This window comes from Drosophila pseudoobscura, chromosome 2 (genome assembly GCF_009870125.1).
Source record: "Drosophila pseudoobscura strain MV-25-SWS-2005 chromosome 2, UCI_Dpse_MV25, whole genome shotgun sequence".
Classification (NCBI taxonomy): domain Eukaryota; kingdom Metazoa; phylum Arthropoda; class Insecta; order Diptera; family Drosophilidae; genus Drosophila; species Drosophila pseudoobscura.
This window is the reverse complement of record NC_046679.1, coordinates 29,818,892-29,833,173: the sequence shown is the minus strand read 5'-3', so window position 1 is coordinate 29,833,173 and position 14,282 is coordinate 29,818,892. Positions and strand designations below refer to the sequence as shown.

Here is a 14,282-nt window from a genome sequence, read left to right as displayed (position 1 = left end):
GTGGGGCAATTGAATGACTCTCTCTCTATCAAATGACAACTCAAATGCAATCGAATGACTCTCAAAATATTAGCGATTAAAAATGAAATGTTGCCGCTTATCAAAACGAAATCAATTTGGTGGCATATCTGGGATCGTGCCACATCTAAACACCTAAACATGTCAAATCGGTGGCACTTAAGACGACATCTACACAGATGCCACATGAGACGGTCGACGGTTCATCACCTGGCGGCCTAAAGGATGCAAAAATAATTTTGTTTGCGCCTGTCATAAGCGTTGCTGAAAGAAGACTGGGGCACACACACACACACACAAGAACTACTGTGGCATGCTTGGGGCTCAAATTGTACCGCAAGCACACAAATCACACAAGCCGTACCTCCAGCTACAGCTAGAGCTAGGCTGGAGCTAGAGCCTCCTCTGTTGATGATTGCCTGCGAAAGACAAGAATTTCTAGTTTCGGTCAAGGCAGAACGAACCTTAACTGTGGCAGCCAACCGCAAGAGGCAGAACGGTGGGGCGGGGGCAGAGCATGAAAGCATTTTGCATTTTTTTTTGCCCTAAAGAAGAAGAGTCCTTGAGTTCCAGTGGAAGGTGGCGAATAAAGAACTGAAATTTCACGAAAAAAAAGAGTCAGTCATGTACATGACATGTATGTTGTAAGGCATCGCCCCCTAAAGAAGAAGAGTCCTTGAGTTCCAGCGGAAGGTGGCGAAGAAAGAACCGAAATTTCTCTAAAAAAAGAGTCAGGCATGTACATGACATGTATGTTGTTTGGGCAGTATATGCCTAGCCATGGCGAGTGGGAGCATTGGAGAGCCTGTTGTAGAGCATTCCTCATTCCATAGTTTCTTTCAAGTTGATTTTCCTTTTTGCATTTTTACGATAGAATTGCGCTCATAACTTTGGCAGCGCGCCTCCCCGAGACATTGGCTGGCTGCTCGTCTTTTAGAAGAATTTTTAGACCCCGACATGCGCCTGTCGCTGCTGGCAGCCCAGTGCCAGAGCAGCAGCAGCAGCAGCAGGTGAGCGGAGCAGCAGAGCAGCAGCTCTCCTAAATGAAAACAGAAAAGATCTGCGAAAAGGAGAGGCTTTTCTGGTCAATCGACTTTCCGCTTGGCGGCGGTGGTGGTGGACTTTGGGAACATTTCATTAGTTTTGAGTGCTGGCATATATCGTCCATGGCCATGTCCATGGCCATGTCCGTGTCCACATCGTTGTCCATGTCGTCGTCTCCTCTGGAGCCACTGTGGCTATTATTTTCAATTTTATTGCGCTTTTTATTGGGTCTGCATTTCGATGGGTCCCAAACGAATGCCAAACTAATTTATATGACCAGCAAACAGACCCCAACAAGAACAGAAATACACACACAGTAGATCTTTTGTTTAAATTTTAAATTTAGTTTTCATTTAATTTGCTTTCAAAAAGTGTTTTCTGCCAAATTTATGCATATATTATTATTGTGTGTGTGTTTGTGTGTGTGGTATATAATTCGATTATTATTGTATATATCGAACTTATGCTAACTCCAGGATATAGATAATTATATAGAAAAAGATAACTGATATATATCGTATATAGAGAGGATCCTACATCTAACCCAAACAACATTCGATCTAAACACAAAGACAGTCTTAAACAATGAGAGAGCCTTAATGTTTAATGAATATAATATTCGTTTCGTTTATAGTATATTTAATGTGCACACACATGAGAAAAACATTCACTTTTATCTAATTTTTAACACACACCAAAAAATACACTTTTTGAGCATTTGAAATATATTTTTTTGTGTTTTTTTTTTTTTTGTTCGGCGTTCTGCTTAGCTAAGCGAATAATTGTTGTTCTAGCTAAATGAATGCATCAATAAAATACATTTATCCCAAGTGTTGAGTATTACATTTATTTATAAATATGGAAGAAAAACTGTCCATAAGCAACGGGTTTTTTTTTCTTCTTTAAGTTGTAAACACACACATTGAAATGTACATCTAAATGGAACTTTTAAGCGGTTTTTATTTTATTTTTTATTTTTTTTTTTTAACACTGAACCATGCATTAAATCAGCGGTGGGTCTGCATTCTGGGTCCCTAAGATCTTTATGCCTATTTTGTTTTTGCACTGTCGGTCCCGTGTCGTCCCACCGCTGCCTTAAATTAACAAATATATTTTTTTATATATGTATGTATGTAATCACAACGTTTAAAATTTCAAAATCATTATGTGTGTGTATTTTTTATAAGCTTCTTGGGTTGTTTTTTTGTAATTTCTTAATGGCACATAAGTTTCACACATTTATTTGTTTGGTTTGTAGGCATTTTTTTTGTATGCGGGAATGAGGGGTATCAGAAACGACAAACTCTCAATACAAATATATATAGAACAAGATCTTGGCACTGCCCTTAAATCCACATATTTCTATAGAAATACTATTATCCTACATACCTTAAATTTTACACTTAATCCCCTTCTAATTTGTGTCTTTCAGTTAGCGGCTATGCAAATATATATATTTTTCAATATAAATTGTTTTGCCTAAAAAATATATAGATTTCAAACCATTCGTTACATTCGTATTTCAGCACTCCCTCTTATATCTTATATTTAGCACAAGAGTTCCATTTTTTTGGTATTCGTTAGGCCTTATTTTCACAATAATCTGAACATTCAACATCCTAAATATATGTATGGGTGTATACGTGTGTGCTACCGATGTGCGCTGCTGCATAACACTTGACCAGGCTCAGCTTCATTTTCAGCTAGAAACTTATCAAAGATTCCTATTGTCTAACACTTATGAAGTTTTTCGATATTTAAAAAAAAGGCAAAAACCAAAAATAAATTGTTTTTTAAAAAATTGTTATATATTTTGTCAAAATTTAATTTAAAACTAAATTGTATATAAAAATTAACTCAACTTATGATCCAAAAAATTGTAACAACTAATAAGAAATTGTTTTCTACAGTATATTGAACATTTATAAATTAAAAAATAGTAATAATAAAATTAAATAAAATAATCATATCTGATAATTTTTTTTAATTGATTTCGAATCATTTTTAAGGAAGTACAATGAGCAACATTATGTCAAACAATGTTCGCTTTAATTTTGTAAATTTAATTCTTTTAAATTTATAATGCTTAGAGGAAACAAAATGATATGCTAAGATTTTTTATTTAGTTATTTGTTCGTGTGTTAAAACCTAAATCTATACCTTTAAGACAATAAGTTAATCATTATAATCGATATATATTTTGTATTTATAATTATTTTTAAAATGCAATAAATTAGTGTGTGTTTTTGTGTGTTAGCATTTTTTAAAAATGAACATTAGCTAAAGGCAAAAGGCGAAAGGATTATAATTTTTAAAATTATTTTGTGTTGTGTGTGGTTTTTGTTTTTTGTTTTTTTTTTTTTAGTTATGTAAGGAAATTAAAATTAATAATTATTACACATGAGATCACAGTATTAGAGACATAAGTTAAATATTTTCCCATTTTTTTTTGTATATTTTATATTTTGTATTATTTTTTATATGTTTATTCATCAATTCGATTATTTTCGATAATTTATCGATCACTTTTTCATCATCAATCCATCGAATAAATAATATTCGATAACATTTCGACCGAAATCATTATTTTTTCGATCACCACGTTTTTGTAATTTCGATATTTTGATCGATATCGATAACTTTCGATCACTTTCAACAGCATTTTGTGTGTGTGTTTTTTTTGTATGGTTAGTAAATCTGTGTGTGTGTTTTTTTTCCATTGATGTGTGATATATATTAACTATCGTATGTTTTATCGTAGCATATGGTTTTTCTTTAAGATTTAATGTCTTGAAAATTGATTTCTCCATCTAGCACAACCCCTGGATTACAACTACAAACTAGTAAGATTATTCAGCATCAGTATCAGCGATTGATTGATTGATCAGATCTCAGAGGATGGATTGTCCTTGTAGTACTCGTGATTGGCCCACAGATGATTGAATTTCAGGGGGCTCGATAGCGGCGATATGGTGCCATAATCGGAGGTCAACTCAAACGGGAATCCACTCTCATTGATGGCCAGCGATAGATCGAGATGGGGCTGCTGCAGGGACTGTAGATTCCCCGAGCCGGCGGCTGGTGGCTTCGGATCAATGGATGATGCTGAATTCTCTAGACTCTACATGCTCGCACTTGAGGTGACAATCGCCAGATCGGCGGCATGCAACAGATGATGATGCGGATGCTGATATTGCTGCTGGTGGAGATGTTGTTGTTGCTGTTGCTGTTGGAGCTGTGTTTGCTGCTGTTGCTGCTGCTGCTGCTGTTGCTGTTGTGACTGCTGTTCGCCCCGTGACTTGGACTCCTTCTTGATACGCTGCTTGAGATGGACCTTGGCGTGGCGCTTCTTCTCGTCGGAGCGGGCGAATTTTCTGCCACAAATGTCGCAGCTGAATGGTTTCTCGCCCGTGTGGGTCCGTATGTGGGTGGTGAGGTGATCGCTGCGGCTGAAGCTCCTCATACAGATGCGGCACTGGAAGGGCTTCTGGCCCGTATGGATGCGTATGTGGCGGGTGAGCTCGTCCGAGCGCGAGAACCTCCGGTCGCAGTTCTCCACGGGACAGGCATAGGGACGCTCATGGACGGGCGTCTTGCTCGGCCGATTCGGATACTTGCGCGGCTTGACGGGCACCAGTTTAAGCGGCACAGTGCTCTGCTGATAGACCTGGGACAGTATCTCATGGCCCTTGCTGGTGGAGGGACTATATTCGGCCAGTTGCACGGCAGCAGCCGCTGCGGCGGCGGCGGCGGCAGCAGCTGCAGCTGCTGATCCACCGGAGGCCCCAGAGTAGCCCGTTCCATTGGAATTGGGCTGCATGTCGGGATAGGTCTCCTGCTTGGGGATGAGCACACCCAGGGCGGCATTGCTGGAGCTGGCCGAGGATGTGGGCCCCGGCAGGACAAGATTCTGTTGCTGTTGCTGCACCTGTTGCACTTGCTGCACCTGCTGCTGTGGCGCATAGTCCGCCGGAGAGTCCAGCCATTGATATTTCGGCGTAGACACGCTCGAGAGCTGTGAGCGCACGGCATACTGCTGCTGCTGCTGTTGCAGCTGGTCGTGGCTGCTCTGGAGCTCAGCCAGGCTGGCGAACCCCGCCGTGGACACCGAGGGACCCGCATATGTGGGCGGCGGTTGCTTCAGCAGCAACGGTGCGCAATCCATGGACAAGCCCAGGAGTTCCGCATGCTGGGCGGCGGCTGCTGCTGCCGCTGCCCGTCCATCATCGTATGGCGAGGGTGTGGCACCGGCAGCTTGTTGCTGTTGCTGCTGCTGCTGTTGTTGCTGCTGCTGTTGCATGGTGGCGTAGTGTGCGAACATCGGTGGCTGGAAGAGCGACTTGTCCGGCGAGGGGAGGCCCCAACTGTTGCCCAAACTATTTGATGGCGGCGACATCTGTCCGGGTAGGACACTCAATTGTGGGGAAGGAAGTTGCTGTTGTTGTTGTTGCTGCTGTTGCGCCTGATGCTGCTGCTGCTGCTGTTGGGCAGCCGCGGCTGCTGCTGCGGCATTCATTGCGTTTCCTGTTGTGGTGAAAATGCCACGATATGAGATTTTGCCAGTTTGTTGTTGTTGTTGTACTTGTTGTTGAAAGTGTTGGTGTTGTTGGAGTTGCTGTTGTTGTTGGTGTTGCAGCTGTTGATGTTGGTGTTGCTGTTGTTGCAGCTGTTGTTGAGATTGTTGGTGTTGTTGTTGAGTTTGTTGTTGTTGCTGTAGATGACTATTATGATGATGATGATGGTGGTGGTGGTGGTGATGATGTGGCAATTGTTGTTGTGGTTGTTGATTTTGTTGTTGGTGTAATATTTGGTGTTGTTGTTGGAATTGATGTTGCTGATGCTGCGGCGGGGAGCTGCTGTGTTGTGGCTGTTGTTGTTGTTGTTGGTGAGAGTTGTTGTTGTTGCTATGATGCAGCTGTTGTTGTTGTTGTTGGTGTTGTTGAGTGTTAACTGGCGAATCAACGCTCTCTGTTGTTGTGTGGTTGTTGTTGTTGCTTTCGCTTGTTGTCTGTTTTGTTGTAGTTGTTGTTGTTGCGGATGATGTGTTGTTGTTGTTGTTGTGTTGTGGATACATATTACAACTATTATTACTTGATTCTTCCTTAACGATAGTCAATGCTGGCGGCGTACTACGCTCCTCCTTCAACGGACTACAAACGGATGATAAAACAGGACTCCCCACCGATAGCGCCACTTGAGGTTCCAGCGAGAGATCCTCTGAAGCAATAGAGCCTGCAAAATGGATACAGAAGTGCAAGAAACGAATTAGTTTTGTAGATTTTTGTATATATATTTTAAGAAATTCTCTTCCTTGAAAATCTTTTTCGGAATGAATGGATTGGCGGCTACTCCTCTTACCATTACCCCTGCCCCCTGGGCCTGCCCGCCCCTGCTACTGCTGTTTCTGCTGCGGGATTGCATGGGTGCGATATCAATCACAGTTCGCTTGAATGGCATTGGCATTGGGTAGCTACTGGAATACTCGGGGAGTACTTTGCAGCTGGGCTGCGCTTTGATTTCGCGGAAATCGAACAACACGGGAGGTCGGCATCATCGCTCATCGCTCATCGTGCAGCAGCAGCAGCATCTTGGCCACAAGAAGAAGCCAAAGAGAGCCACAGAAAATGTTGCACTTGGGGCAAGGCAAAAGTGTCGGGCGAGAAGACTAATTACGCGGCTGCCCAGCACAGTTTTTTTTTGTTTTTCCTTTTTTTCTGTGCTTCACGATTCTTGTCATTAATGCCGCCTGTGGACTGTGCGGCTTTAGCCTGGATATTGATTGAGTTGCAGTGTGCAGTGTGCAGTGCGCAGTGCGCCTAATGTGCAGCGACATCAATCTGCTTGCAGTCCGGGCGGGGGGACTGAGAGGGGGCCGGCTGGGGGCATTGTATGTGCGCTTGAATTCACAGAATTTTTAGCGATAACAAAATCATCCTATTGTTCTACGAGCACAACAATATATATTGCAAGCCTCATTAATGCTGTCAGGGCAAATTATTATTGTCCCAAAAAAAAAAACTAAAGAAAGAAAGATGTCTGCAGCCAGACTTTCCCTCACATCTCTCTGTCTCTCTAGGGGAGGGAGAGCGATCTATACATCTCTCTTTTTTGGACACATGACTAACTAATGCCCTCTTCTGTTTCAAGTCCCCAAATCTCTTGCCAATTTTGGCGATTAAAAGCCGCTCTGTCATTGTCATGCAAATTGTTTAATGGATTTTCATTTGAAAACTCAACCATGTCTATGATTTCTGTCTCTGTGTCTCCGTTTTATTTTTGTTTCTCTTTATTTGTGTTTTTTTTTATTGTTTTGGCTTTGGTCAGCGTTTGTTTTTTTTTTGTGCGTGGGGGCACAGAATTTATGAGTGACATTTTTTTGGCTTCTGTCTTTATAACCAAAAACTTATTTTATTTCGAAAAAACATACGAAAGATATATGCGATTTTATGCATTTTCAATTGATGCAAGAAAATCTGTATAGAAAAATGTATCCAAAGAGTTAATCTATCTAGAAAAAAGTATAATTGGAGTAAATTTGTATAGAAAACTGAATCTTTAGAGGTAATTTGTCTAGAAAACTGAAGCTTTAGATTTAATTTGTCAAGAAAAAAGTATCTTTAGAGTAAATTTGTCTAGAAAACTGTATCTTTAGAGTAAATTTGTCTAAAAAAGTGTATTTTAGAGTGAATTTGTATAGAAGAATGTATCTTTAGACTAAATTTGTCTAGAAAACTGTATCTTTAGATTAAATTTGTCTACAAAGTGTATCTTTAGAGTGAATTTGTATAGAAGAATGTATCTTTTGATTAAATTTGTCCAGAAAAATGAATCTTTAGACTAAATTTGTCTAGGAACATGTATCTTTAGACAAAATTTGTCTAGAAATGTGTATTTTTAGAGTAAATCTATCTTGAACTATATATCCCCAAGGCAAATGTATCTCCACAGCTAATCTGTCTGGATAAAAATTTTTTTAGACTAAATCTATCTAAAAAATTGTATCTTCGGAGTAAACCAAGCTAGAAAATTGTATCTTCAAAGTTAATCTGTAAGTCTGTCATGAAAAAATGTATCTCCAAAGTGAAAATCTGTCTGGAAAAGAATGTATCTTTGTACGAACGAAAGAAAGAACAATTAAACCCAATTGTTTTTGATAGCAGCAGCAAATCTAGTATACTTTATTTGCTTTGCCTTAATTCAATTAGAAATGCAGCGACATATATGTCTCTGAAAAGATAAATATGTACATATATACATATAGTCGTGTGTGTGTGCGATATCCCTCGTATCTTGAGTCGCGTTTCGCGCGAGTGAGAAAATTGCTCTCGAAACATTGACACTGAACGGAAATGTTTAATACATGCGCTGCTATTGTTGCTATTGCCTTTTTCTTTTTATTGCTGTTCTAGAGATTAATTAAAATTGGGTTTTCCTATTATTATGCAGTCCCATCTATAAGAAATATCTGAGCGATGAGAATGAGCAATGAGGGAAAAAATAAAATGCAATAAAAAGTGCAAAAATAAGATAAAATATAAAATGTTTAAAAGAGAAAGGAATAGAGACTAAGTTTGAGGGAGATTAAACGGTTTTTACACACTCAAATATATGGGAATTTATGATCTTACGGGTTCCAGTCTATGTACTACGAAAAGAGGGAAATATTTGGTTTTGAAAGGTCTTCAAAGTGAAAGGAAACTATTTTGGAATTTTGTCATAATTTTTGTAAATAAAATTAATTTATTTTTATTTTTTGTATTTTTTTTAAATTGTTTTTTTCTTAGTTTTCACAGAATTTTTTTCGAGTTTTTGTAAAGATTTGTTGTTGCTATTTTCGACTTTTCGGACATTTTTTGTATCCTTAAAAACATTTTTTTTTTATAATAATTTTTTTGTTATTTATATAACTTTATATTTTATTATAAACATATTTTTTTGGTAAAAATTGTATTATTGATTATAATTTTTTATTTTTGTTAAATAATTGTATATTTTTATATGATTTCTTATTTGTTTTATATATTTTTTTGTATTAAATTTTTGCATTTTTTGTTATATATGTAATTTATTATTTTAGTAAAATAATTTTTTTTACTTTATTTTTTTTTAAATAATTTTTTATTTCTTTTACATAGTTTTTTTTTTGTTTTTGTTTTTATAATTAAATTTTTTTCCTTTCATATCCCTACAAAAATCACCTCTAAACCACAATACCCTCTATGTAAAGGGTATCCCGAGACATTTATGACATAAATTCTCTATAGTCTATATAGAGATATAGCCATTTGGGATGTCAACATTTTTATTAATTTATATTTACGGCCGCGTAATCAAAATGGAAAGAAACGATGTATAAGACTCTTGGAGACCGGAGACCTCTTAACATGCCCCATAATTTAATAATAACAACAACAAAATTATTAACACAAAAATAAAAGAGAAAAAAAACCAACAAAAAATGAAAAATAAATAAATCAAATAAATCGAAAACAAAAAAAAAATCTCGAAAATTGGTACTTGACTGAAATTTTGAAATGTTTGCTTTAGATTTTGAACTTGTTTTTGCGGGTAGGGGAAAGAAAGGAAAAGCCAAGAGAAAGAGAATTAAAGCCAAAAGATACGACAATTTTGCTTCTCTCTTTTGTTTTTTTTTTTTTGCATACTTCCATTTGAGGCTGATTTATGTTGAGTCTTAAGACTGACAACGGATTAGTTGGTGGACTCTAGACTCCAAGCAGCAGGAACTGCAACTGCAACTGGCTGTGCCACTGCCACATGTGGCAGCTGCTGCTGCTGCAACAGCATCCATTAGCAGGCCGATAAAGAAACGAACTTCAAGGCGAAACAAACAAAAAAACAGAGGGTCTATAAATGTTTTCGAGGGTTTTTTCAACGAAGATTTATGCTTACAGATTAGGGTATATATATAGCCTATAGGTAATATCTGTTTAAACTATTTTATGGGCGAAAGTTTGGCCAAAAAGAAGGAATCTTTCAACGGAGAAAACTCTGGTTTCAAGGGAAGCTTTGAAGTTTGTTTGTGGGGCCTAGACTTTGCAGCACTGCTCTTCGGGGCACTAGTCATTAGAAGCCCTAAAAATCGGCCTAAAGATAGCCCTTTTGGGGGGGTTTCCTTGGCTTCAAAGGCACTCCTTTCCCTCCCTGTTTTGGGCTAACACTTACCGGTTATTGGAGGTGGCTCCGCCACTGTGGATGGCCCGAAGAACGAGGGTATATCGCTGGATGTGGTCACCGGGGTGTTCAGATCGCCCGGCAGTGCCTCGATCAGATGCTTGTGCCCCTCCGTGTGATCGCCCGTGGTGGCTGTGACAGGACTGCCGCCGTGTTGGCTGGTATTCAGCAGGCTCAGATGCGAGGCCGAGTTGCGACCACTGCTGGCCGTGGCACTCGGTTGCACGGCCACGTTGCTGGGACTGCCGCCCTGCGTGGGTGTGGCCGTTTGATTGCGAGCCCGTAGAACGGAATTGTTGGGACTGCTGTTGTTGTGCTGCTGCTGTTGATGATGATGATGGGCAGCTGCAGCTGCAACAGCCGCCGCCGAAGCTGTGGTATAGTGCTGCAACAGCGACGACGACGACGATGACGATGATGATGATGTGGAGGCCGCTGCCGAGGTCTGTCCAAACTGGGCCGGACTCAGATACGAGGCTGAGGCAGTGCCCGCACCACCTGCCGATGGACTGCTACTCTGGGCGGCAGTGGTCGTCTTGTAGAGGCACGTGTCGAAGCTCAAGACATTAAAATGGGCCGCAGCGGCCGATTCGGTGAGCAGGAATGAGCAGTGATGGGTTGGCGTCACCAGGGTTTCAAGCCCTTCCATGATCATGGCCGCTGATGGAGTTCCAGGGGCTACGCCGCCTAAAAAGAAAGAGAAAGGAAAACCATTGATTAGTTAAGGAGATGGCAAAGAAATCAATTGATTTGCCATGACAGCTGTTCAATTGCATAACAGCAAAAAAAACAAAAAAACGATCGTCTAGCAATTGGAAGAAAAAGATACATACTGTCACCCACGGTCGGGCAGCAATTATATTAAAATCGATTAAGCACTTGCCCCGGGCCTGAGAAGTAGAACAGTTGTGGCTTTCCCACACTCTCCCACAGGGAGGCTCCGGGGGTAAAAGTGGGTCATCTATGGGTCACTCGCTGCGTATGACCTTATGCAATCCCCCCCACTCCGCCCTGCCTTATGCAATCGCCAAAACTCCAACTTAATTAGAGAGGCTGATCATTTTTCGTATGAAATGTCTCCATAAACTTGGCTTATAATTGTTGTATCTTATGGATGTTTATCACAGATAAACTAACCGAAAGATCTCTGTGAAACGAGTCGGCCAGCTCCTCACTCTGTCCATGGATGTGTGGCGTCATCGTCGGAGGAGACCGCGCCGCTCTCGAGTGTTGTTTGGCGAAGGCAAAAGGCTTGACCGCGTTGATTTGCATTACAAGTGCACTTGTGTTGACAGGCAGCTATGCGCCAAAATAACTACCGTGCCACAGCGACGAAGAAGCCACACACGACAAGGCAGATACCCACTGAAGAAGGTCGCCAGAGGTGCACTGCCACCTCTATACAGGGTATGGGGCAGCCTCTAAAGCTTTTGGCACTTTTCCTTTTTTTATTTACATTTGATTTCACGCATAATTTCCATGGCAAAGAGTGCACTCGAGACACACAGCGTCCGAGTGAAATTACATTCGAAAAAAAGCCAAAGCAAAAGCCAGAGACACAGAGACACAGATATACAGATATACAGACACACAGACACCCGCAGATACGTAGATACATTTGTGTTAAGCCCAGCGCGTGCTGTGCCGTATCTTTTGTGCGGCTCTCGAGTTCATTCATAAAATTATGCGCTGGAGTCAATAATTTTTACAGTCGATCAAAGATTTGTATCTGTGCCTCCTGCCACATGAATCATCCAGCCCGAAACGCCGAAAACAGAGACTGAAAACTGGTTGAGGGAGATTCTAAACTCCTTCTCCTGCTGGTTTCTGGGTTTTTTCTTGGTCTTTGTCTTGGTCGAAACTCTCCGGGCCGCTTAATAACTTGGCTAACAATTGACACTCCCTTAAATGAAATGAACAGAAAACAGAGAACCTCTGTATATAAACCAAAGCTGTGTAGATGCCACAGTAGGAATTGGCTAAGAGGGATATTGCGTAAGAGCATCTGCTCTAAAGAGTATCTAAAGTGGCCTGCAAGACCAAAAGAAGTGGAGGAATGGGCTTGGAATCGTTTAAGACCTTATAAAGTATGTATTTTCTTGTTCCTGTTCAGAATCATATTTTTTGGGGTATCTTGAGGTTGCGGCACGTGTGCTGCGATATTTGCACTGATTTGTGCCTGGAAACTGTCACTCAAGGGGTCTTCAAGCTTCGAAAACTGTAGATCATGCGAAGATGATCGTCTAAGACCCCATGCGGAACTGTTCTCCCTTTCAGCCCCACTTCTTTCCATCTGGCAACGTTTTCTCTTTGGATCTTTATGTTTTATAATCCGGATCTTGCTCTCAAATCTAAATGCCGCCTTCCCCTTTAGCCACTTGCCACTGTCTGTGTCTGAAGCCGAAGCTGAATCCGTATCTACGTTTATGTATATTGTAAATCTTGTGTGTTTCCCCCAACCCCAGCCTCCCCCCCCCGTCTGGAGACCGACGTCTCTGTCGTGTCTTTTCTTTCACTCTGCATATTTTTGCATAGCATTTTTCTTTATTTTTGTGTAGTAGAACGGACGGACGTCAAGATCTTTTGCCCATGAATGAATATTGGCAGAGACAGAGCGAGGGAACAGCGAGATAGATGGATGTGTAGATACATTTAACGGCTCCGATGAGGAAGAAGAAAAAACAACAAAAATTGTTATGTTGATATTATTTTAATTAAGTTTCTGCGGAACCGGTTGCCACGGCGACGGAGACGGCGACTCTTGGGGCCAGAAATATCTGTAGTTACGCGCTGGGGTTCTATGGTACGGCCGAGAGTGTTAACAATCCGATAGATGGGGCGCCAATTTGTTTGCTTTGGCAAATGAGAGGAGAGGTATCTCAGCCGAGGTAGGGAGCATCTTTCAGAGGAGAGGAGTATCTTTCAGAGGAGAGGAGTATCTTTCAGAGGAGAGGAGTATCTCCAAGAGTAGAGGCACGTATCTGTGGGGCCACAGCTGCTCTGTGTGACCCAGAGATCTCCCCTTACCGACACCCAAGAAGCTGCAAAGATGCTGTTGTGTTTTCATTGGGACCACCTACCCCCCGCCCCCCTCATTGGGGATTAAAGACGCGTCAAGATGCCGCGACCTTTGGCTACTTAACGGCTCCAAAAATAAACTACAAACTATTATTTATTTTGCTGTGTTATGCCATATTTGGTGGATTTTGGCAACCTTGGGAATTTTTTAATATTAAAAAATACAAAATAAAATAAAGAAAAAGAAATTTGAGAAACAGAGAGAGAAGATCATTAGTCAAATTGTATGTGTATCTGTGTGTTGGGGGTAAAAGTATCTTGCAGATACATAGATAGAAAACATGCAAGTTGCATGCGACACGAAAAAAAACGATGATGGAATGAGAAGAGAAGCAGGAGACGGAGGCGGCAACAAAGTCCATCATTCACACAGCGGGATACCCCTCATGCAGCTCCCCCTCTCCTCCTGCGCTGAGAGTCCAACAAGTTAACATGGAGAACAACAAAAACCATACGATGAAAATGTATCTTTTGCATGCGTAACACTTTGTCACACTTTTCATGCCAACAACACGGCCCTGGTTCGGCGGCGGCGGCGGCGGCGGCAGCGACTACGGGTTCGGGTTCGTCGCTTGTTGCTGTTTTCCTCATGAGAACAATTAATGAAAATAAACAGCCGCAGGCCCAGACACGAAAAAAACCAACAGATGAAGAGTATCTAAGGCGAAACGAGGCACCGAAGCCAGAGATACACTTGAAAGATACATTAAATATGCAAAAAAAGAGTGAAATGAAAATGAAAGGAAAATGTATCTTTTGTAGCAAAGGTACTTTATTTCTTTAGATTCTTTAGGAACTACAAAGTTTTTACCACAAAATATGCTCCTTTAATTGAATTTTGTAGAATTATTCCGATAAAATGTATCTTTTGTAGAAAAGATTTTAAAAAAAACTGAAACTCCAACAGATTGTTGAGTTTTCAAGGAATATCTTTAGGAACTACACAGTTT

At 40.7% G+C, this 14,282-nt stretch overlaps 1 protein-coding gene across 4 annotated transcripts in view; it reads right to left on the bottom strand.

Moving 5' to 3' along the window:
* Positions 1-3,399: 3,399 nt before the first annotated feature.
* sr (zinc finger domain-containg protein striped) overlaps positions 3,400-14,282 on the bottom strand; it is a 52,534-nt gene continuing 41,651 nt past the window's right edge. For 3 of the 4 annotated variants that reach the window (XM_033384285.1, XM_002138022.3, XM_015182849.2), the window contains 2 exons: positions 10,246-10,941; positions 3,400-6,294 (listed from right to left, as the gene is read on the bottom strand). In XM_033384285.1, the coding sequence (XP_033240176.1) occupies positions 4,184-6,294; positions 10,246-10,941 (2,807 nt within the window). In that variant the 3' untranslated portion in view covers positions 3,400-4,183. The remainder of the gene's footprint in view (positions 6,295-10,245; positions 10,942-14,282) is intronic. The other variant, XM_015182848.2, reaches the window with a different exon arrangement.